General features: G+C 39.6%; 1 protein-coding gene across 8 annotated transcripts in view; it reads right to left on the bottom strand.

Moving 5' to 3' along the window:
* Nucleotides 1-5,036: 5,036 nt before the first annotated feature.
* Nucleotides 5,037-25,018, bottom strand: part of LOC148003312 (sulfotransferase 1C2A-like) — a 77,406-nt gene continuing 57,424 nt past the window's right edge. For 7 of the 8 annotated variants that reach the window (XM_087567962.1, XM_087567960.1, XM_087567955.1 and 4 more), the window contains 7 exons: nucleotides 22,807-22,984; nucleotides 22,333-22,458; nucleotides 19,462-19,559; nucleotides 9,251-9,377; nucleotides 8,585-8,679; nucleotides 8,271-8,451; nucleotides 5,037-6,658 (listed from right to left, as the gene is read on the bottom strand). In XM_087567962.1, coding sequence (XP_087424088.1) covers nucleotides 6,546-6,658; nucleotides 8,271-8,451; nucleotides 8,585-8,679; nucleotides 9,251-9,377; nucleotides 19,462-19,559; nucleotides 22,333-22,458; nucleotides 22,807-22,957 — 891 coding nt within the window. In that variant the 5' untranslated portion in view covers nucleotides 22,958-22,984 and the 3' untranslated portion in view covers nucleotides 5,037-6,545. Of the gene's footprint in view, nucleotides 6,659-8,270; nucleotides 8,452-8,584; nucleotides 8,680-9,250; nucleotides 9,378-17,295; nucleotides 17,443-19,461; nucleotides 19,560-22,332; nucleotides 22,459-22,806; nucleotides 22,985-25,018 lie in introns of all 8 variants that reach the window. The other variant, XM_087567963.1, reaches the window with a different exon arrangement.

Below are 25,018 nucleotides of genomic sequence, written 5' to 3' on the forward strand. Positions count from 1 at the left end.
ATCCTCATACTGCCATTCTTCATGATGTCTAACTCCTCACCGAAAGCAATCAACCAATCAATCAACCAACCAACCAACCAAATAACAATAAAAAACCATGTAGTATACATTTTTATTCATTAACAATTTGTGTTTAGGGATTATTAATTATGAATAATGGAAATTAACATTCTCCTAAAATGAAGACTTTTTTTCAGATTCATCTCTATATGATTTACTTAGTAAATCATCACAGGAGTCATTCATTTGACTCCTAAGCTCTTTTTAAAAAATATTTATTCATTTATTTATTTATTTATTTATTTATTTAATTGATTTTATGCTTCTTGGATATTTTATGTATTTACATTTCAAATGTTATCTCCATTCCCCTTCTCCCACATCCCCTCCCCACTCCTCTTGCCTCTTTGAGGATGCTCCCACTCCCACCCACCCACTCCAACCTCTCTTGGTGACCAGTATGCTCAGGAAAAATGCCACATTTGGTGTTGTGCAGTTTGGCGGTCGGGAGAAAATGATCCACAAGGTGCAAGGTTTTAGTTGAGTATGATACCCCAGTCTCTTCCACAAATTGGGATAGGTACTTCTTTGACAATTCTGGCTAAGATCTTTTTGCCTGAGAAGTGGTTGTTTCAGGGGCATAGCTGAATGCAAGGGCATGGCTTGCTAATGTGGAAGTTCAGGGTGCTGGAAAGGGATGTAGCCCTGTGAAAAGAATGGGACCTCAGGACTGTATGGGGTCCATGTGCTCATCTGGAAGGGCGAGTGAAACAGATTTATGTTTCTAGGACTGTAATACCTTTTTGCGTGTCTCATAGTGACCTGAGGTGCTGAGCCATGGGTCCTTTTCAGAATTTGCCTGCACCCGCAGTGGAGCCTAGGGATGTGTATCCCAGCTCCTCACCTGGTCCAAGGTCTAGTATGCATCCCCAAAATCCTAAACCTGAGGGGCAGTTGAGAGGGAACACTGGAGGGCAGAGTCCCCAGAATGAGTCTACATGGGGGTAGACTGAAAAATACTAGATTGTGATTGAGTGATTTATTTGACATTTTAAAATTGTGGTCTTATTATACCTTGTTCATAGTAAAAATATTATACAATTATTTTTGCTAGAGGATTTTACTCTCTATTTGCAATGTAAACAACACATTGCAAATGTGGAAATAGTTAAAATGCTGGCAGCTCATGGTAAACATGGGTTTCTTATGTTGGCTAGTGTTTGCACAGAGCTGTGAAACCTGTGACAGTTATTTTCTAGAGTGGCATGGCACTTTTTAATTAGAATGTCTCTCTCTCTCTTTCTCTCTCTCTCTCTCTCTCTCTCTCTCTCTCTGTGTGTGTGTGTGTGTGTGTGTGTGTGTGTGTGTGTTCTGTGTGAGGTTATCCACATAATTTATAGATTTTAAATCTATAAACCACCATGTCTGGAGAAGGCTGGACATATATACAGGACACATGCCCTTTCTTGACATGTACAACACAGACTTTGTCTTAAACTATTGTCTAAAGACTCTTTTACAGCTTAGAAGAGCATTTAAATCATAGTTAATGTAATTGAATAAATAGTAATCATTCAAAAATAGCAAAATCAAGAGGGTTGTGAGCCCAGTTTTAAGGGAAGTTATAAACCGTATATTAAGGACATATTTTGAATAGACAAAATTCACAAACACAGCCAAGAAGAAGACAGATTTGGAGAGAATAAACAATAGATCTATTTGCAAGTTTTCCAATGAAAATATAAACTGGATAGAATTTATCTTCTCCCCTATATAGCTTTTGTTTTAGCTTCTTCCTGAATTTTGTTTCCATTTAATGCCAGAAAATTATTTGGCCATGTTATGTTCATTTGGCATTCATTTCTATGTTTTGGGATTTTTACAATTTATACTGTCGTGGGGGCACCAATGCCAAGGCAGACATTTAGAAGTCAAAAGACAATTTTTCAGAAGTTGTTTTCTTCTTCCATCATGAGGGTTCTGAGAATTAAACTCAATTTCTGGGAATTGACCTCAGTTCTGGGAATGATCAGCTTTGATAACAAATACCTTACATTTATCCTGACATGAACCTTTATCTTAGATGAGGTTGATATTCCAGAGGGAGAATAGTGTTATGTCCCAGATACAAAGCATGCTCAGTGATATTTTGTGTCTCTTTCATGTTTTTCATAAGCCTCAAATATTTCAAACTACTTCCAGCACCATGCTACTTTCTTAGATAAGTTGTTCCTGGAGAGAATACCTATATCGTTTATGCTTGTTCTTTCAGAATTGTGTGCTCTCTAGTGTCTTTTTCCCCATGTCAGTTATCCAAATAATTTTACTGATGTGCTGTGCAATCTGGAAAATGTTAACAAGTGTACTGATTAAACAAAATTGCAAGTGTTGGGACAGGCTTTTGAAGATTGTGGTAGAGGTGTCCTCTTTAGAAAAGTGCTGAACAAATTTGAATTGGATTTTCAAGCAAACACCTGTATGTATGGAAAACACTGCTGATTTTTAGTAGATTTGTTGAGGGCTTTGTACAAATTGTGCTATGGAGATTGTATAGTATTTGCTGTTTAAGCATTGGGGGTATAAATTCCCATTCCCAGGACATACAGAATAATCAAGTAACCTTAGTGCTCTATGGCAGAGAGAAGAGTACATGTGGGGAGACCCATGGATCCAGCTGCATATGTAGCAGAGGAATGCATCGACTGGTATCAAAAGGAAGAGAAGACCTTTGTCTTGTGAAGGCTCATTTCCTAGTGTAGAGGAATGCCAGTGTAGTGAAGCATAGTGGGTGGATGGGAAGGGGAGCATTAGGAGTGATGGCAAAGGGGTTGTACTGAGAAAGGGGATAACATTTGAAATTTAAACACATAAAATATCCAATAAAATAAATGAAATTTAGAAAAAGAAAATTCTTTTTTTAAAAGATTTTCCAAATTGTGGAGTGCAAGTTTTTAATATATTTCCTTATGATTCTCTGGATTTTCTCAGTTTCTGTTGTTATCTCTCTCTTTTCATTTCTAATCATGGTACTTTGGATATTTTCTCTCTGCCTTTTATTTAATTTGACTAAGAGTTTGTCAATCTTGCTGATTTTGTCAAAAAATCAACCTTTTGTTACATTGATTCTTTGTATTTGTTCCAAATTTATTTACTTCAGCCCTGACTTTGATTATTTCTTGCCATCTCCTTCTTTTGGTTGTGATTTCTTTCTTTTATGCTATAGCTTTCAGGTATGCTCACAGTTTCTAATATAACAGCTCTTAACAACCCTGTGAAGCACTTAGTTCCTCTGAGAACTGTCTTTATTGTGTCCTTTAAGTGTGAACATGTAGAGTAACCATTTTCATTCAATTCTAGAAAGTGTTTAATTTCTTTCTTAATTTCTAGCTTGACTTGCTTTCATTCAGTAGTGACCTGTTCTTTTACCATGAGTTTGTAAAGATTTCTGTCTTTTAGTTTTTTGTTTCATTTTTCTATTGTTGGTATCCAGCTTCTCTTGTGATAGACAGAATGTAGAGAGTTATTTCAACTTTCTTGTATGTGAAGACTTTGCGTCTAAGTATGTGATCAATTTTGGAGAAAGTTCTATGATGTGCAAAGAAGAAAGTATATTACTTTGTATTTGGGTGAAATGTTCTGTAAATATTTGTCAGATCCATTTAGTTTTCGATGTCAGTTAGCTCTGGTATTTCTCTATTTAGTTTTGTCTGTATGACATGTCAACTGAGTAGGGTATTGAAGTCTCCTACTATCTGTGTTTAAGGGTCAATATATGAGTAAAGCTGTAAAAATGCTTCTATTATGAACTTAGGTGTACTTGAATTCACGAATGGATGCTAAGAATTGAGCACTTAAACTGAAAATTAAATCAAATAATTAGGAACTAATTAGTTGGCACAGGTAATTTCAAGACAAGAGAGCATTTAGGCTATGCTGTGGCTTCTTCTGAACTCTCTTGTCTACATCTGTGGTGAAAAAGAGCAACTGTTGGATAGACAGATTGGAAAAAAATCTGCAGATTACTGACTAGGAAAAGACAAAGTGAAAATTTCAGCTAAGGTGTATGCTGAAAAAGAGGCTGAGATTGTTACCTGTAATCCCCTGCTCTGCTGTGGGATGATATGAACATACACTGAGGAAAAACTCCACCTATAGCAGACTTCAACTTCTGAACATGCACATTTGTTTAAAAGGTGTCAGTCTGAACTGAGACTGCCACAGAAGGGGATGGATCCCTGATCCTCAACAGTACCCCCAAAATCCAAGAGTAAAGCTGTAACCATGAAGTACAAAAAGCATTGGAGACCTCAAGGTTTTAGTGATACCAGATGTAAGAGAGGTCTGCCGAGGAAGGTTGCATGAGCTTATTAATTGGCTCATTCTTAAACTGGACTGAATCATTTTTACTATCCATTTTCCTGCACCCAGTCTGTTATCAGTATTTATCATGAGCAGAAATAAATAAATGATTGATAGCAAACAAATGGAGTAACTGAAACTCTTTTATTGAATTTTGTGTATATAGAGACGTGCTAGTAAAATAATCATAAGTCAATGCTAGTAAAACTAAAATGTTTATAAACGTTCTAACAGTTACTTAACTACTCTTCTGATGTAATGTTTCATTTACTTGATTAATTCTTTTCTCTAAAAGTAATAGTTAAAAATTGCCAATGGGTAAATTATGAATACAATCGTGTACAAAGCCAACATAGTATGTTTTACCATTTATCTCTTTCAAGTTCTGCTATTTTAATTTCTGAATACAAAGGAAACTCCCAGAAAAATAAAGCCAAAAGAGGCTTAAGTTCGACACTATTATGTTTCCAAAGTTTACCTTAAATCTACAGTTAACCAGTAGATGGTTGGAGACCAGAGTCATTCCTTTTATAGGCTAGAGTGACTCTGGGCTCTTATGAACTTAACCCTGAAAGGAGGCAGATGTAGGGACTTCAGTTTAGTTTGGATTGTAAGAGGGGACTCTCTACCTAGAGAAACTTTGAATAATTTCAAGACTTAGAAGCAAACAATAAAAATTTACAATACAATTAGGATATAATTTTTTAATATAATAGACATTGTTAATTAACTATACACATATGGTTAGATTTCGGCAGTAACCAAGCGATTGTCTATAAGTTCAACAAAATTTCAGACTTTTCTAGTATTTTATAACCACATCATTGGGAATGTATTAGTGAGCTTTCTTTCATTATAACAATATCTGGGGAAAGCAACTTATAAAGACAGAAGCTTTATTTTAGCTCTTGGGTTTGGAATTTACATTCTGTGGAGAGATGGACAGAATATCATGGTGAGGGTAAATGGCAAAGCAAAACTAACCACCTCATTTTATTGAATTTTTCATGGCCAAGAAACAAGGGAAAGGAAGACCCAGGGCCAGGAGCACTCATTTTCTTCTAGGCCATGTTCCAGTTTCTTAGCTTCCATCCACTAACTTCTACTACACCTTCTCATAGCTCTTGCTGGTAGTAACACATGCTGTGCCCACGTCCTCAACATTTAGGAGAAAGTGTACATTTGAGTGATAGAAAGCAAATGTCATTCTAGCTCATGCTAGGTACCCTGAACTCACATATATATCCTGCTCATACCACAGGCTGCTCCTGCTGATCTCAGCTTAGCAGTGCTGACATCTGCAACTAAAGTGAAAGGGTAAGTGCTGAGAATTTGTGACCCGAAACGTGTTTGCCTTTCCGTCTTCCGAGCCATCGTGCAACATGCTGTGTTCTCCATATTGCCTGGTTACTGGGAGTAAAAGGATGCCCAAGACATGGAGCGAGTGGGAGGTGGAAGGAAGTATGCTGGCAAGCAAATGCAGATGGACTCTGCTAAAGTGGGCAAAAGTACAAGCTGTTCCTCAGAAGAGATGACAGGAGATCAAAACTCAACTGGCTGCAAGTTGAACACCAAGCATCCATTCTGCTTTTTTCAAGACACAATTTGTGCTTTCCAAAGGTCACCCTCATGCCTTTCTTCTGTTTCTTTTATGCTCCAGAACTAGGATTCTGTTTATTAAGATTTGGATTTCTGACATCTCCTTGAAGTCCTTCCCTCAATTTCCTCCTACCAGGTAGAAAATGTTCCAGTGAGCATGTTGCAACAAGTTGTCTACAAACTGAGTCTTCCCACTGTAACCATGAAAAATACCGATTGAGCAGAAAGACATTAGGAATTTCTGTACATTCATTTAGATGATTTCTAATATTTGTGTTTTTGTGCATAAGATAGTTATTTAGAGTTAGAATATAGGCTATACCTCCTAGAAAGATGTCATCATAAAATTTATACTATTCAAGTTTGTTTATTTATTAGCTTATTAAGCCATCTTACTGATTTGTACTGAATAGTGGAGAAAGTATACACTGGACATAATATGATTTTGTGAATTGTAATGTGATGTCAGTAATAACAGAGTCGGTGTCACAGTCCTTGGCATTTACAGTTTGCTTTCTGATCTTCCTTTGGCTGGATTGAGGCTTGCAGACGGACTCCTGTCCTTGATGTCTATCTTCTCATCTTGATCAGAGTTCCGTGCAGAAGTTTAGAGAGGTTCCATCCAACTTTTGCTCATAGATTTCATCAAACCTCTCATTCTGGGCCACAGTAAAGTGGTTTTTCCAATCACCCACAATTCCTAAAGGACAAAGGCCAGACAAAAGCATCAGTGTGTGGTTGACAGACTGTATCCCTGACTGGAGTGTGCAGTACCCACATTGGTGCTGTCCTGAGAGGAGCTCAATTCCTCACCACTTTACCTCTCCTTAATGAGAAGGGGGTTTAGTTTTCTTTGTGCAGGGGCTCTGGCATCTAAATAAAATCAATCAATTCAATGTGACCCAGAATCTTGGCTCTACTGTGCTACACACACATATTAGGTAGTAACAATTATAAAAATGAAGGAATGGTAGACATATAGCCATACAAGGAGATCTTAAGATGTTATACTGGCCAGAGATCTGGGGCATAAGAAAATACATATTGTGACACTCCAAGTATATGCCACCTAAGAACAAACAAAACCAACTTACAGTGAGAAATGGGAATATTTTCTTCTGAAGGAAAGATTGCCTGCAAAGGATATGGCAGGATATCAACCAAGCTGATGGAATTCTTTTTACTTTGATCACTTAGTTTTATTTGTTTGTAAGAATGTATTGAACTGCATCGTTTATTTCTATGAATTGTTTTTAGTAGATTATGTTATTGGAACGAGATTCTATTTTTATTATTTTAAATAATTTTAGAGAGATAATCACTGTAACACTTGTGATTCTTAAAGAAAATTATCCAACTTGATGAACAAGAAATGTTCATTGTAGCATTAATCATAAAAATATGGACACAATATCTAGAATAAGAGAAATACTTGGAAGAATAACAGGATATCCATGAGTCCTGTATAGACAGTCATGCGTAGAGGTCAGTATTTCTTTTCCTGGAGGGATAGCTCATATTCTGGTAAGCAAAAGTATGTAAGGTAATCACGGTTTGTGTTAGTGAACAGGTTTCTGTCATGGTATTCTTAGTTGTGTTTTTATGGCCAAAGCAAGCAAGCAAAGAAGCAAACACAAGTGAGTGCAGAGAAGAGTGGACATGGATAGACTGGGAAAAAGGGTGCTTCTCAAACCTTACCAAAGTCTAAGAGAGAAAAGAGGGAATACTGCAAGGGCAATGGATTAACTCCTGTGCTGAAAGTAAAAGAAAAAAAGTTCTGCAGCTGTTTATAAAACCTAGTCCTGGTTGCATAGCAGTGGAAAAAAGTGCAGATGTTAATGAGACAGTGGGATGGGTTTCATTCTGTACCTACCTTTTTGGAAAGTGGGTTTACTGAGGATCTGTGTGAAATCATCGAACTGTTGAGTTTTAGAAAGTTATTGAGTATACTAACTTTAAAAAATAACATTCCCCACTTAAAAGTGAATCACCAGGGATAATCAGATTTTTTTCTTTCAAAATCTAGGAAGCATTAAGGGCCTGGGTCTCAGTAATACATGCTGAAAGTCCTGAAAGTGTCATGAGTCATGATTTGGAGACAGAATCAAACTAGATGTCAGCTCTGATGAGTCTAACCGCAGGCAGGGATCCCAAGGAGGTGTGCACCAAGGGGAGTCTGTCTTAGTTATCTGTAAGACTTGCTTTGTAGAGCTTCTTGTACACTAGGAACAAATCTCTAGCTTTCTTAGAATCACAATATGTGGATTGGAGAGGGACTGCCTCAGAATTAGAGATAAATAAGCCCCACAGACCTTTTCTCATGAAAGGGGAAATGGACTGGTCCATGATAGTCTTGGGGATTGTAGAAAAATTTGTCAAAGGATTGTCTTTCATTTTCTCAAACGATGTCTCCAGGACTATTTTATCCACGACCTCTTCATCCAAATTCTTGCCCATGAACTGCATTACCTTCTGGATTTCACGCTTTGGGTCCTGTGAGTGAGGGTAGCATTAGTTGGACTGGAAAAGAGTTTTCACACTATCACATTTTTCCAGACATCTCTGTCAGAACCACATTCCTAAAGCAGCTTCCCTGTTCCTGATGCTGAAGAAGTAATTTACTTACCCTCTTCATGTCTTCATAGAAGAGGAAGAGAATCTGGTATCTGTCTCGAATTTCCCACCATCCTTTCACATGGTCAAACCAAGATCCCCAACTTACTGTGAAAAACAAGAATTGTTTTCATGGACACAAACCTTCCAAGTCAGGAAAGTTTGACTTTCCTTTTTTCTTTTTCTTTCTCTCTCTCTTTCTCTCTCTCTTTCTCTCTCTCTCTTTCTTTCTTTCTTTCTTTCTTTCTTTCTTTCTCTCTCTCTCTCTGTCTCACTCTCTGTCTCTGTCTCTGTCTCTCTGTCTCTCTCTCTCTCTTTCTTTCTTTCTTTTTTTCTTTTTTCTGGCTTCAGGTACATCAGAGAAGGAAAAATTCTGTATTAGATATTTCCCAGCATCACTGAGCTGCTCGATTCTGAGGTCACGTAGTTTCTGTCAGTATTGGGGGCTTTTCTTTAATATGAGAATTAAAGTGGCTTCATATTGATTATGCACAATCACTTGCACCCTGATATTATGACAGGGTCACACAGGCTGAGGAAAGTCTATAGGTCGGGAATCCCCAAATAGAGGCCAGGATAGGAGGCACAGGAAACTCTGGGGGATCAACTGTCAGGGGTTGTTCTCTCAGCTCAGCCTAATCGGGGTAAAACCACAGAGGGACAATGCATTTTTATTTACCTTTTCCATTGATGAAGGTTTCAAAATACTCATTCCAGGTGCCTGGATTGGGGAGCACCTGGCACATTCTGTAGAAGTGGTAGTAGGAAACCATGCAGTCTTTGGCGTTTCGAGCCACATAAAGGTACTTTGGAGAAGAAGAGAGGTGAGTTAAAGGAACACAAATATTGGAACTCCCTAGTTGTCCCTCTGGGTGAGTCCTTTTGGGGAATGCTCAGCTCTCCTGCCCTGGCACTGAGACTCAGCCTAGAGCAATGTCACCAATTATGGTACTCCCAGCCCAGCCCTAACTCATTAAAATTTATCTCAATTCTTGATTTCCCTTTTGTTATCAGGGGCAAACTCTTCCTCTACATACTCTGAATCAACTACAGAGCCACTGAGCCTTCCAGAAACCTCAGCCTGATTTCTGAGAAAGCAATTGCTCCACCTGCTGTTTTGACGTGGAGCAGCACCGTGGATCCTACTTGATATGAGCACACACTTTCTTCCATGATGATCACTTTAAAATCTGTGTGTTTCTACACAGAATAAGCAAACACTAGGTGCATTTCAATAAGGACCCTGTTGGGAGACTTTGTTATCTTGCCCATGTATTCTCCAAGTCAAAATGCTGCTGTGCACCAATGGAAAGAATTTTCTAAAGTGTCAGATTATTTATTTATTTTTTAATTTAATTCTTGCACTTTGTACTCAGGCTGTCTTTCACCTCAGTATTGACTGACATTTTAGGAGTTTCATCTTTCCTTTTCAGGGATGTGCTTTCCAGCCACATGGCATAACTCTCACCTTTCCTCAGCCCTCATTCATCCCTTTCCAAGTCCATACATTTCTCTATTCTGATGCACACAGTCTGAGGGTTAGGCTCGTTCTGGTTTTTAATTTTCTGTGTTGTATATATAAATCGTTAAATATGTATATATAATATATAATGTATATAATATATGATGATATATACATATATGTGTAAGCAATTATAAAACACCATTGCTTTATTTGATGATTCAACCTAAAGTCACATCTTCTTTCTTTATGTCATATTTGATACAATGATCTATTTGGTACAGCATTAACATTTTCTTTTTTTGTCACTTTTTTTGTTTGTTTATTTATTTATTTACTTTTTTAACTTGAGTATTTCTTATTTCCATTTGGAGTGTTATTCCCTTTCCCGGTTTACGGGCCAACATCCCCCTAATCCCTCCCCCTCCCCTTCTTTATTGGTGTTCCCCTCCGCATCCTCCCACCATTGCCGCCCTCCCTCCAGTAATCACGTTCACTGGGGGTTCAGTCTTAGCAGGATCCAGGGCTTCCCCTTACACTGATGATCTTACTAGGGTATTCAATGCTATCTATTTGGTCAGAGTACAGGGTCAGTCCATGTATAGTCTTTAGGTAGTGGCTTAGTCCCTGGATGCTCTGGTTGCTTGGCATTGTTGTTCATATGGTGTCTCGAGACCCTTCAAGCTTTTCAGTTCTTTCTCTGATTTCTTCAATGAAGGTCCTATTCTCAGTTCAGTGGTTTGCTGCTGGCATTCGCCTCTGTATTTGCTGTATTCTGGCTGTGTCTCTCAGAGGAGATCTACATCCAGCTCCTGTCTGCCTGCACTTCTTTGCTTCATCCATCTTGTCTAATTGGGTGGCTGTATATGTATGGGCCACATGTGTGGCAGGCTCTGAATGGGTGTTCCTCTGGTTCTGTTTTAATCTTTGCTTCTCTATTCCCTGCCAAGGATATTCTTGTTCCCCTTTCAAAGAAGGAGTGAAGATTTCACATTTTGATCACCCGTATTGAGTTTCAAGTGTTCTAGGCATCTAGGGTAATTCAAGCATTTGGGCTAATAGCCACTTATCAATGAGCGCATACCATGTGTGTTTTTCTGTGATTGGGTTATCTCACTCAGGATGATATTTTCCAGTTCCAACCATTTGCCTACAAATTTCATAAAGTCATTGTGTTTGATAGCTGAGTAATATTCCATTGTGTAGGTGTACCACACTTTCTGTATCCATTCCTCTGTTGAAGGGCATCTGGGTTCTTTCCAGCTTCTGGCTATTATAAATAAGGCTATAAAATAGTGGAGCACGTGTCTTTTTTATCTGTTGCGGCATCTTTTGGGTATATGCCCAAGAGAGGTATAGCTGGATCCTCAGGCAGTTCAATGTCCAATTTTCCGAGGAACCTCCATACTGATTTCCAGAATGGTTGTACCAGTCTGCAATCCCACCAACAATGGAGGAGTGTTCCTCTTTCTCCCCATCCTTGCCAGCATTTGCTGTCACCTGAGGTTTTGATCTTAGCCATTCTCACTGGTGTGAGGTGAAATCTCAGGGTTGTTTTGATTTGCATTTCCCTTATGACTAAAGATGTTGAACATTTCTTTAGGTGTTTCTCAGCCATTCAGCGTTCCTCAGCTGTGAATTCTTTGTTTAGCTCTGAACCCCATTTTTTAATAGGGTTATTTGTCTCCCTGCGGTCTAACTTCTTGAGTTCTTTGTATATTTTGGATATAAGGCCTCTATCTGTTGTAGGATTGGTAAAGATCTTTTCCCAATCTGTTGGTTGCCGTTTTGTCCTAACCACAGTGTCCTTTGCCTTACAGAAGCTTTGCAGTTTTATGAGATCCCAGTTGTCGATTCTTGATCTTAGAGCGTAAGCCACTGGTGTTTTGTTCAGGAAATTTTTTCCAGTGCCCATGTGTTCCAGATGCTTCCCTAGTTTTTCTTCTATTAGTTTGAGTGTATCTAGTTTGATGTGGAGGTCCTTGATCCACTTGGACTTAAGCTTTGTACAGGGTGATAAGCATTGATTGATCTGCATTCTTCTCCATGTTGACCTCCAGTTGAACCAGCACCATTTGCTGAAAATGCTATCTTTTTTCCATTGGCTGCTTTTGGCTCCTTTATCAAAAATCAAGTGCCCATAGGTGTGTGGGTTCATTTCTGGGTCTTCAATTCTGTTCCATTGGTCTATCTGTTTGTCTCTGTACCAATGCCATGCAGTTTTTATCACTATTGCTCTGTAATACTGCTTGAGTTCAGGGATAGTGATTCCCCCTGAAGTCCTTTTATTGTTGAGGATAGTTTTAGCTATCCTGGGTTTTTTCTTATTCCAGATGAATTTGCAAATTGTTCTGTCTAACTCTTTGAAGAAATGGATTGGTATTTTGATGGGGATTGCATTGAATCTGTAGATCGCTTTTGGTAAAATGGCCATTTTTACTATATTAGTCCTGCCAATCCATGAGCATGGGAGACCTTTCCATCTTCTGAGGTCTTCTTCAATTTCTTTCTTCAGGTTCTTGAAGTTCTTATTGTACAGATCTTTTACTTGCTTGTTTAAAGTCACACTGAGGTACTTTATATTATTTGGGTCTATTATGAAGGGTGTCGTTTCCCTAATTTCTTTCTCGGCTTGTTTCTCTTTTGTGTAGAGGAAGGCTACTGATTTATTTCAGTTAATTTTATACCCAGCCACTATGCTGAAGTTGTCTATCAGCTTCAGTAGTTCTCTGGTGGAACTTTTGGGATCACTTAAATATACTATCATATCATCTGCAAATAGTGATATTTTGACTTCTTCTTTTCCGATCTCTATCCCCTTGACCTCCTTTTGTTTTCTGATAGCTCTGATATTTTGACTTCTTCTTTTCCGATCTGTATCCCCTTGACCTCCTTTTGTTTTCTGATAGCTCTGGCTAGAACTTCAAGAACTATATTGAATAAGTAGGGAGAGAGTGGGCAACCTTGTCTAGTCCCTGATTTTAGTGGGACTGCTTCAAGTTTCTCTCCATTTAGTTTAATGTTAGCAACTGGTTTGCTGTATATGGCTTTTACTATGTTTAGGTATGGGCCTTGAATTCCTATTCTTTCCAGGACTTTTATCATGAAAGGGTGTGGAATTTTGTCAAATGCTTTCTCAGCATCTAATGAAATGATCATGTGCTTTTGTTCTTTCAGTTTGTTTATATAATGGATCACGTTGAAAAAATCATGGTGGTTGAAAGTTCCACCAGAGAACTACTGAAGCTGATAGACAACTTCAGCATAGTGGCTGGGTATAAAATTAACTGAAATAAATCAGTTTTCTGTATATTAAACCATCCCTGCATGCCTGGGATGAAGCCGACTTGATCATGATGGGTGATTGTTTTGATGTGCTCTTGTATTCGGTTTGCCAGAATTTTATTGAGTATTTTTACGTCGATATTCATAAGGGAAATTGGTCTGAAGTTCTCTTTCTTTGTTGGGTCTTTGTGTGGTTTAGGTATAAGAGTAATTGTGGCTTCATAGAAGGAATTTGGTAGTGCTCCATCTGTTTCAATTTTGTGGAATAGTTTGGATAATATTGGTACGAGGTCTTCTATGAAGGTATGATAGAATTCTGCACTAAACTCGTCTGGATCTGGGCTCTTTTTGGTTGGGAGACCTTTAATGACTGCTTCTATTTCCTTAGGAGTTATGGGGTTGTTTAACTGGTTTATCTGTTCCTGATTTAACTTCGGTACCTGGTATCTGTCTAGGAAATTGTCCATATCCTGCAGATTTTCAAGTTTTGTTGAATATAAGCTTTTATAGTAAGATCTGATGATTTTTTGAATTTCCTCTGAATCTGTAGTTATGTCTCCCTTTTCATTTCTGATTTTGTTAATTTGGACACACTCTCTGTGTCCTCTCGTTAGTCTGGCTAAGGGTTTATCTATCTTGTTGATTTTCTCAAAGATCCAACTTTTGGTACTGTTGATCCTTTCTCTGGTCCTTTTTGTTTCTACTTGGTTGATTTCAGCTCTGAGTTTGATTATTTCCTGCTTTCTACTTCTCCTGGGTGTATTTGCTTCTTTGTGTTCTAGAGCTTTTAGGTGTGATGTCAAGCTGGTGACATATGCTCTTTCCTGTTTCTTTCTGCAGGCACTCAGAGGTATGAGTTTTCCTCTTAGCACAGCTTTCATTGTGTCCCATAAGTTTGGGTATGTTGTACCTTCATTTGCATTAAATTCTAAGAAGTCTTTAATATCTTTCTTTATTTCTTCCTTGACCAGGTTATCGTTGAGTAGAGCATTGTTCAACTTCCACGTATATGTGGGCATTCTTCCCTTTTTGTTATTGAAGACCAGCTTTAGGCCGTGATGGTCTGATAGCTCGCATGGGATGATTTCTATCTTTCTGTACCTGTTGAGGCCTGTTTTTTGACCAATTATATGGTCAATTTTGGAGAAAGTACCATGAGGAGCTGAGAAGAAGGTATATACTTTTCCTTTAGGATAGAATGTTCTATAAATATCTGTTAAGTCCATTTGGTTCGTGACTTATCTTAGTCTGTCTTTGTCTCTGTTTAATTTCTGTTTGCATGATCTGTCCATTGATGGGAGTGGGGTGTTGAAATCTCCTACTATTATTGTGTGAGGTGCAATGTGTGTTTTGAGCTTTAGTAAGGTTTCTTTTACGTATGTAGGTGCCCTTGTATTTGGGGCATAGATATTTAGGATTGGAGTTCATCTTAGTGGATTTTTCCTTTGATGAACATGAAGTGTCCTTCCTTATCTTTTTTGATGACTTTTAGTTGAAAATTGATTTTATTTGATATTAGAATGGCTACTCCAGCGTGCTTCTTCTGACCATTTGCTCGGCAAGTTGTTTTCCAGCCTTTCACTCTGAGGTAGTGTCTGTCTTTGTCTCTGAGGTGTGTTTCTTGTAGGCAGTAGAATGCAGGGACCTTGTTGCGTATCCAGTTTGTTAATCTATGTCTTTTTATTGGGGAGATGAGTCCATTGATGTTGAGAGATATTAAGGAATAGTGATTATTGCTTCCTGTTATATTCATATTTGGATATGAGGTTATGTTTGTGTGCTTTTTCTTCTCTTTGTTTTGTTGCCAAGGCGATTAGTTTCTTGCTTCTTCTAGGGTGTAGCTTGCCTCCTTATGTTGGGTTTTACCATTAATTATCATTTTTAGTGCTGGATTTGTAGAAAGATATTGTTTAAATTTGGTTTTGTCATGGAATATCTTGGTTTCTCCATCTATGTTTTGCTGGATACAGTAACCTGGGCTGCCATTTGTGTTCTCTTAGGGTCTGTATGACATCTGTCCAGGATCTTCAGGCTTTCATAGTTTCTGGAGAAAAGTCTGGTGTGATTCTGATAGGTCTGCCTTTATATGTTACTTGACCTTTTTCCCTTACTGCTTTTAATATTCTTTCTTTATTTTGTGCGTTTGGTGTTTTGACTATTATGTGACGGGAGGAGTTTCTTTTCTGGTCCAATCTATTTGGAGTTCTGTGGGCTTCTTGTATGCCTATGGGTATCTCCTTCTTTAGGTTAGGGAAGTTTTCTTCTATGATTTTGTTGAATATATTTACTGGTCCTTTAAGTTGGGAGTCTTCACTCTCTTCTACAACTATTATCCTTAGGTTTGATCTTCTCATTGAGTCCTGGATTTCCTGTATGTTTTGGACCAGTAGCTTTTTCTGCTTTACATTATCTTTGACAGTTGAGTCAATGATTTCTATAGAATCTTCTGCTCCTGAGATTCTCTCTTCCATCTCTTGTATTCTGTTGGTGAAGCTTGTATCTACAGCTCCTTGTCTCTTCTTTTGGTTTCCTATATCCGGGGTTGTTTACATGTGTTCTTTCTTGATTGCTTCTATTTCCATTTTTAATTCCTTCAACTGTTTGATTGTGTTTTCCTGGAATTCTTTCAGGGATTTTTGTGATTCCTCTCTGTAGGCTTCTACTTGTTTATTTATGTTTTCCTGTGTTTCTCTAAGGGAGTTCTTCACATCTTTCTTGAAGTCCTCCAGCGTCATGATCAAATATGATTTTGAAACTAGATCTTGCTTTTCTGGCGTGTTTGGATATTCAGTGTTTGCTTTGGTGGAAGAATTGGGCTCCGATGATGCCATGTAGTCTTGGTTTCTGTTCCTTGGGTTCGTGCGCTTGCCTCTCACCATCAGATTATCTCTGGTGTTACTTTGTTCTGCTATTTCTGACAGTGGCTAGACTGTCCTATAATCCTGTGTTTCAGGGGTGTTGTAGACCTGTTTTCCTGTTTTCTTTCAGTCAGTTATGGGAACAGAGTGTTCTGCTTTCGGGCGTGTAGTTTTTCCTATCTACAGGTCTTTAGCTCTTCCTGTGGGCCTGTGTCCTGAGTTCACTAGGCAGGTCGCTTGGAGTAGGAAGGTTTGTCTTACCTGTGGTGCTGAGGCTCAAGTTTGCTTGTGGGGTGCTGCCTACGAGCTCTTTGTGGGGGTAGCAACTAGGAAGCTCTGTGCTGCCCTTTCCAGGAGCTTCCGTGCACCAGGGTTCCAGATGGCGTTTGGTGTTTTCCTCTGGAATCAGTAATGTGTGCAGAGTGCAGTCTCTTCTGGTTTCCCAGGCTTGTCTGCCTCTCTGAAAGTTTAGCTCTCCCTCCCACAGGATTTGGGTGTAGAGAACTGTTTATCTGGTCGGTCCCTTCAGGTTCTGCGGGTGTCTCAGACGCACTTGACCCGCTGCTGCTGTGCCCTTATCCAAGGGAACCCAGAGGTCATATACAGTTTCCTCTTGGGCCAGGGATGTGGGCAGGGTTGGGCAATGTTGGTGGTCTCTTCTGCTCTGAAGTCTCAGGAGTGCCTACCTGTCCAGGCGGTGAAGTCTCTCTCCCACGGGGTTTGGGAGCAGCCGCATTAACATTTTCTTATTTTTGCATATAACAGGTTTGTCAGAAGTTTTTAGGAGCCAACTTGAACTGTTCTTTAGCAGACACCCTCATGAAGGTCTCTTTCCTTATGTATGTTGTATGTATGTATGTATGTATGTATGTATGTATGTATGTTGTAATGTATGATCATGATCACAGTAGTAATCTGGGGATCTGAGCTGAGATGACTCTTCAGATAAGATCATGTGTATTTCTGTTAGATATACTGGTGTTTCTGGTACTTGGGTCATCTTATGCTGATTTGTAAGAGCTTATAGTCCAGGGTAAGAATAGGGAATTAATCTTTAAAACCTTTGACAGATGACACAAGACTACCCAGAAGTTGCCTACAGTCTTTTTTACCACCTACTATATTGGTAAATTTCCTTCTGTTGTTTGAATTCACCGAGAAGCTGGCTTCAGAAGTTGGGTTACTCCATACGCACTTCAACACCAAATATATTTTTCTAAGTGTACTCCAAGATCCCTTATCTGGGGAGAGACTACTCCATGAACTCTGTGACAAGGAGGGAAGAGAAGAGCAAAATAGCCCAAGTAAAAAACTAGTTACTGAGAACATCTGGAAGGTGAACTCTTTTGTAAAGGTGTTACTTTGTTTAGCCCATTGGGAAAGAGATACTAGAAGATCAGCTCTTGGAAACCTTAGCCATAGAGAGAAACCTCAGTGTGAAACTCCAGCTGATGCTTAAACTTCCTCAGTTTCTTGAAAATGGTGTGAGCACAGGATCTCCTGATGTTATCTCTTTCCTACCTGTCCTTTACTTGGAGGAATATTCTGATCAGCCTGGGTATTTTATGAGTAAATTGACTGGCTATCCCAATGGAGATTCATCAGTAGTTTTTGCTAGATGTTTGTGAGTCCTCCCTTTGTAATATTATCTTTCTACTGTGATTTGTTCCTTGACCTGGAAGCCTTGCCCAGGGACACTCTATGCTCTGCCTGAGAATCTCTGTGCTGGGAACAACAAGTGTCAGATTCAAGAGGGCTTGTCCAGGCAATTTCTGCTTGAGGACCTGATTTGTTGTTTGTTATCTCTCTCTCTCTCTCTCTCTCTCTCTCTCTCTCTCTCTCTCTCCCTCTCTCTCTCTCTCTCTCTCTCTCTCTCTCTCTCTCTCTCTCCACCCTTCCATTTGCCTGCTGCTTTCTATTTGTTCATTTTCTCTTGCTTGTTTTATATACTTAATAACCTCACTCATTCAAAACTGAAAATATACCCATTGAAGACGGTTCTCAGTACCACAGAGCTCAACTCCTCCACCTACATATACATGGAAGATGATGACCCATGATACCTATGCTCTCTCCTCATTCTCTTATCTCCTTGTGTTCATGTTCTGTTTCAATCCCTGTGCAAACATTAAAGCTAATGTTGCTGAATTATCCAGGGGATCAAATACCACTGCACAGGTCCATGATAATTATGCTTTTCTTAATTTTATTTCAGTTTTATTTTTTTGTAACTTGGGAATTTCCTCAGCTTATTTGATCTCAGATAATATCAAGAGGTATTCCTCAGTGATTTCATGATAGCTGGTCTCAGTAATGCCAGGAATAGAATTGGCATTCGTCACCCACCTTTACGGACAATACAAGTAATTTGATTGTAGGAACTCCACCAATATTTCTGCTATCTATAAATACTTTAGTCCTTTCAAAACAATCCTTAAAGCTTAAATTATGTGATGGTTTTATTTATATTGATGCATTGCCTGCTTGTATGATTATGACCCATGTGCAAGCAGTACCCATACAAAACAGAAGAGGGCATCATATCCCCTAGTACTGAAGTTACAGACAGTTGTGAGCTAGTATCTGAACCTTTGTCCTCTGGAAGAACAGTCAATACACTTAAGCACTGAGCCCATTTCTCTAGTCCCTTTTTATCTTTCTTTCACTATTTCCATTTAAAAAAGAAAAAGATTATTCTTAGAAAAGCCATTGACTCATCCTTGAATTTCAGCTCCACTCACTGCACGAATTCTGTACCCTTGGCATACTCCTTGGTATACCTATGGTATACTCCTATCATGGTCAAACACCCTCAATGTGTCAGGAACACAATAGACAAGACACTGGGACACATGACATAATCCTAGAAAGAGTGAAAGCAGCCTGGAGGCTTCTGAGGCTCCATCCAAGCCTCCTCTGCAGCTCCACTGGGATTTACCCTTTGAACATCAGTCCTTTGCACTTGATCTGCTCAGTCTTCTTTGTGCTCCACTCCATAAGCCCTCCTATAGCCTACAGCCTATGGTTCCCGTTCCCCACTCCCAGTCTGCTTCACTGAAGAACACATGATCCCCAGTACCTCAGTCTGCCCTCGGCCTTCACATCACATTTGAAAGCCTCTGGGGAACCACTCTACTAAATCTAGCATGGTGTTTGACTTTACTGCACAGTATGAGGTCTCAGAGGTACAGCGTACTGCTAAGGAAGCTATACTCACTCAGGCTGTGAAGGCCTGAGGCTCTGGGCTCCCTGCTCCAGTCCCGATAGGAACTGCTACTGTCTTACCTTACAGTTGTTTGTCCAGAAAGACGGTGGCAGCAGCTGAGGGGGAAGATGGGTCCTTAATATCCTTGGAGCTGGCATCGCATTGGCTTTGTCCACACCTGTAACACAATTCAGGAGATGATTGCACAGTATGCTCAGCACATGAGAATATCCACTCCAGGTGCTGCTCAGGGAATCCAGCATCCACACAGGGATTCTCGTATTTTTGCCTTGGGGATTGGGGGTGGTGGAAGAAGGATTATTGGTTTTGCTTTCGTGTTTGTAGGCTTACATAGCTTAAGACCTGGATGCTCCCTTCGAGTGAATTTACTGTCAGTTTGTAGAAAATGGGATGGAGGCTTCGATAAGTATGTGTTATTAAGAAAATCCAAACAGGACTGTTCCTCAGCACACACACACACCACAGGCACAGCCTGTACTTTCTATAAAGGAAATAGCGACCCAGCACTAGGAACGTATATGTCCTTGTCTAAAATCTATAGACTAAGAGATTCACTTGGTTCTCAAATTATAGGAGGAAGAAAGACTCTATTCTTCCTTCTTTAAGAAAATTTAGATGCCCAAACTACCAGACCCAAGGAGAACAGAAAGCCACTAATGACAACACATCCCACACCTGTGTAGCATGTTCAACTTCAATAGATGTGTCCCACACACATCACTGGAGTTGTACATTCCTACCTTGAGATTATTCCTCCTCCTCCTCCTCCTCCTCCTCCTCCTCCTCCTCCTCCTCCTTCTCTTCCTTCTCCCCTTTCCTCCTCCTCCTCCCCCTTCCTCCTCCTCCTCCTCCTTTTCGTTCTCTATAGGAATTAGTCAGCCTGAGTTCATGAAACCCCCCAATTCCTCTGAGACCTATAAGAATGGACTTCCCATATTTTACCATGTTGCTTGGATTCTCATCAGTGCTCTTTCATGCTGCTATCTGTATGACCATGGGGTTAACAATTCTCCTAACAAGACTTACATCTCTAAGGAAACTCCTCTTAGTGTCCCTCTCAACACCCAAACATGAAGTCTCTTATTGGAACCTCAAGGAATTCACTCTCTCATTTTGAGGATAATGACCTGGAAGCCAAGAATAACCAAATTTGTCCTATTGAGCCAGAGCTGATAAGAAACAGTGAGCAGACTCTTTTCACCTCCCTTCCAGCCATATCAAAAACTTCTCTCTGGTTATGTGCAGTGATGTTTCTTCTATTACATCCTTTCTGATACATGATTTGTAATTTCTGCACTTCTATTTACAAACCTTGTAGGGACTTTCTCTGTGAATCATTGAGTTAAAATGGGGTAAGATGAAATAAAGATATTGCAGACTGTCCCTAAGGTCTTTCCTTTAATCTAGCAATCAGGCTATTCAAATAATGGCAGTGGAGAAGTTAGAGAATTAGTCCTGCATTGCTTCAAAGATTGCATGAAATCATTCTGTTAGGTGGCACATTTGAATCTGGACTGTGATCCACAGAAAATGGTAAAGATTCTCTTATATGAATAATCTGAAAACCTGTCAAACAAGGAGCAGAGATACTTTTAAAAAACTAGAATTGTGACTGATAATAAGTGGCATTTAACTATAAACATACAGCGGAAGGGCATGCTGTAAACTTGCGTTCCACCTTACTTCTATGATATGAGGTCTGGAAGGTGACAAGGTATAATGCTTACTTTCCATTGTCAACTTGACTGGACTATGAACTGTATCTCTGGGTGTGTATATCCATAATACGGTTTCCAGAAAGGTTCACCCACAGATTGGCAGCCCAATGGGAAATTAAACTAAATAGAAAAAGGTGAGCAAAACATTAGCATCTGTCTGTGCTCCTAACTATAGACTCAATGTGATGAGCTTCATGACAGATTTATAATGTGTCCTGAAATTTGAGTTTAAAACCCCTAAAATGCTGTAAGCAAAGCTTCACAGACAATTCTGGGGAAATTTTGGAAGAGCACAGTGCCAAAAAAAGAGTAGAGTGTGGAGGCCCACTCATGAGGTCGCAGAACTGCTCTATGGAGAGATGGGCTGGAGGTTATTATATTATATTTTGGTGAAGAGTCTGGCCACACACTGCTCTTGAACTAAGAATTTGATAAAGTTGATTTCACAACAATAAGGGATTATGTTTAGCAAGGAAATCTCAAGACTAGAAACTATGTATGAAAAGAAAAATGTTCAGTTAAAGTTACGTGAAAAATAGCTTTTCAATTGAACAAAGTAATTGCCTCCTCGTGTGTGTGTGTGTGTGTGCATATGTATGTATGTACATGTGTATGTGTGTGTATTTATATGCATGCATATGTGTGTGCATGTGTGTATGTGTGTGTATGTGTGCACATGTTTATATGTGTATGTGTGTATATGTGTGTGCATGCATGTGTTTGTGTTTCTGTTTGTGTGTATGTGTGTGTGTGCGTGTGTGTGTGTGTTTTGAATCATAAGACACTGTCCAGAAACCACTTGGTTATGAAAGTAAAGTACTGAACGCAGATGGGTGTGAGCTGCTGATGAGTAGATTTCTGTTCCTTCCTCTATTCTGCAGTTACACATGACCAGAGCAAAGGTATAATGAGAACATTAGGCAGAATTTTGCCTTCATATGCATCTATCTTCCTTGCTGATTCACATTTGGTAGAAATACAGAAAAGAAATGGATCTGGAAAGGGTGGCATATACATTTAACCCAACACTCAGGAGGCAGAAGCAGGAGAATCTCAGTGAGTTCAAAGCCGGACTAATATACAGCATGATGCTGTTCCAAAAGACAAATAGGGGGAGGGAGAGAGACAGGATAGGAAAGAAAAAGAGAAGATGAAGGGACAAGGACAGAGATTAGACAGAAGAGGAACATATATGGAATCAGGGTCTCTTACCTGAAGGCTGGGGTGGCTGAGCCCACTCAATAAAAGGGTGTCGGTGTTGAATGATGGTTCTCTGGCACTTCTCTACATCCCCATTCTGCTCAATCATGTTGACAATTTCTTGAATCCATGTTGTCCCTGGGAAGACCATAAAGATTGAGTTAGAAGATTATTCTTCAAATATACTAATGAAGGGGTGTGGATGCAGATGTTGGCTTTACCTTCTGTTCTAACCAGGATCTTGTTAGCTATAGAAGAAATACTTTGGATCTCTGGGAAAGGTAAAAAAGTAGAGACAAATCTCACCTCTTCCCAAGAAAAATGAATGGTACAGACTAAGCTTCAAGATCCCAGGGATAAGACATGTGAAGTAGCACCCATTGTGGGACAAAAAGAGCCAGCTTCTAACTGTAGGTAGTTCTAACTTAGGTGAGGAGTTCAGATAGCTCAGAGGATGAGGCTGGGGCTACTACTCTACCAGGTTACCTGATTTAGGGTAAGTACAGATGAGGAGGTCATCTGGCTTTGCCTTGAAGGTCTGAATCTGACTCCAGTTGTTGACAGTTGGATCCATCAGTGGGATCCCTGCGACCTCTTTCAGTTTTGTCTGTCTGCTCAATTCTGGGGCCAGGGCCATGATGTCTCAGGGAAGAAGGTTTAGTTCCTGTGAGAAAAGATCAGAATGGAATTCTTTTTTCTTTCTCTATTTTTTTTATTAACTTGAGTATTATTTACAGTTCCAGTCTTATTCCCTTTCCTGGTTTACGGGCCAACATAAGGGATTATGTTTAGCAAGGAAACTCCCCCTCCCCTTCTTTATGGGTGTTCCCCTCCCCATCCTCCCCCCATTGCCGCCCTCCCCCCAACAATCTAGTTCACTGGGCTTCAATCTTAGCAGGACCCAGGGCTTCCCCTTACACTGGTGATCTTACTAGGATATTCAGTGCTACCTATGAGGTCAGAGTCCAGGGTCAGTCCATATATAAAGTTTAGGTAGTGGCTTAGTCCCTAGAAGCTCTGGTTGCTTGGCATTGTTGTTCATATGGGGTCTCGAGCCCCTTCAGGCTCTTCCAGTTCTTTCTCTGATTCCTTCAACGGGGGTTCTGTTCTCAGTTCAGTGGTTTGCTGCTGGCATTCGCCTCTGTATTTGCTGTATTCTGGCTGTGTCTCTCAGGAGAGATCTACATCCGGCTACTCCAGCTTGCTTCTTCTGACCATTTGCTTGGCAAGTTGTTTTGAGCCTTTCACTCTGAGGTGGTGTCTGTGTTTTTCTCGGAGGTGTGTTTCCTGTAGGCAGCAGAATGCAGGGTCCTCGTTGCGTATCCAGTTTGTTAATCTATGTCTTTTTATTGGGGAGCTGAGGCCATTGATGTTGAGAGATATTAAGGAATAGTGATTATTGCTTCCTGTTACATTCATATTTGGATGTGAGGTTATGTTGTTGTGCTTTTCTTCTCTTTGTTTTGTTGCCAAGACGATTAGTTTCTTGCTTCTTCTAGGGTGTAGCTTGCCTCCTTATGTTGGGCTTTACCATTTATTACCCTTTATAGTGCTGGATTTGTATAAAGATATTGTTTAAATTTGGTTTTGTCATGGAATATCTTGCTTTCTCCATCTATGTTAATTGAGAGTTTTGCAGGATACAGTAACCTGGGCTGGCATTTGTGTTCTCTTAGGGTCTGTATGACATCTGTTCAGGATCTTCTGGCTTTCATAGTTTCTGGAGAAAAGTCTGGTGTGATTCTGATAGGTCTGCCTTTATATGTTACTTGACCTTTTCCCCTTACTGCTTTTAATATTCTTTCTTTATTTTGTGTGTTTGGTGTTTTGACTATTATGTGACGGGAGGAGTTTCTTTTCTGGTCCAATCTATTTGGAGTTCTGTAGGCTCCTTTTACGCCTATGGGTATCTCTTTTTTTAGGTTAGGGAAGATTTCTTCTATGATTTTGTTGAAGATATTTACTGTTCCTTTGACCTGGGAGTCTTCACTCTCTTCTATACCTATTATCCTTAGATTTTATCTTCTCATTCAGTCCTGGATTCCCTGTATGTTTTGGACCAGTAGCTTTTTCTGCTTTACATTATCTTTGACAGTTGAGTCGATGATTTCTATGGAATCTTCTGCTCCTGAGATTCTCTCTTCTATCTCTTTTATTCTGTTGGTGAAGCTTGTATCTACGGCTCCTTGTCTCTTCTTTTGGTTTTCTATATCTGGGGATGTTTCTATGTGTTCTTTCTTGTTTGCTTCTATTTCCATTTTTAATTCCTTCAACTGTTTGATTGTGTTTTCCTGGAATTCTTTCAGGGATTTTTGTGATTCCTCTCTTTAGGCTTCTACTTGTTTATTTATGTTTTCCTGTGTTTCTCTAAGGGAGTTCTTCACGTCTTTCTTGAAGTCCTCCAGCATCATGATCAAATATGATTTTGAAACTAGATCTTGCTTTTCTGGTGTGTTTGCATATTCCGTGTTTGTTTTGGTGGGAGAATTGGGCTCTGATGATGACATGTATTCTTCGTTTCTGTTGCTTGGATTCCTGCGCTTGCCTCTCGCCATCAGATTATCTCTAGTGTTACTTTGTTCTGCTATTTCTGACAGTGGCTAGACTGTCCTATAAACCTGTGTATCAGGAGTGCTGTAGACCTGTTTTCCTTTTTTTCTTTCAGCCAGTTATGGGAACAGAGTGTTCTGATTTCGGA

The sequence above is a fragment of the Rattus norvegicus genome, chromosome 9 (genome assembly GCF_021556685.1).
Source record: "Rattus norvegicus strain SHRSP/BbbUtx chromosome 9, alternate assembly SHRSP_T2T, whole genome shotgun sequence".
Classification (NCBI taxonomy): domain Eukaryota; kingdom Metazoa; phylum Chordata; class Mammalia; order Rodentia; family Muridae; genus Rattus; species Rattus norvegicus.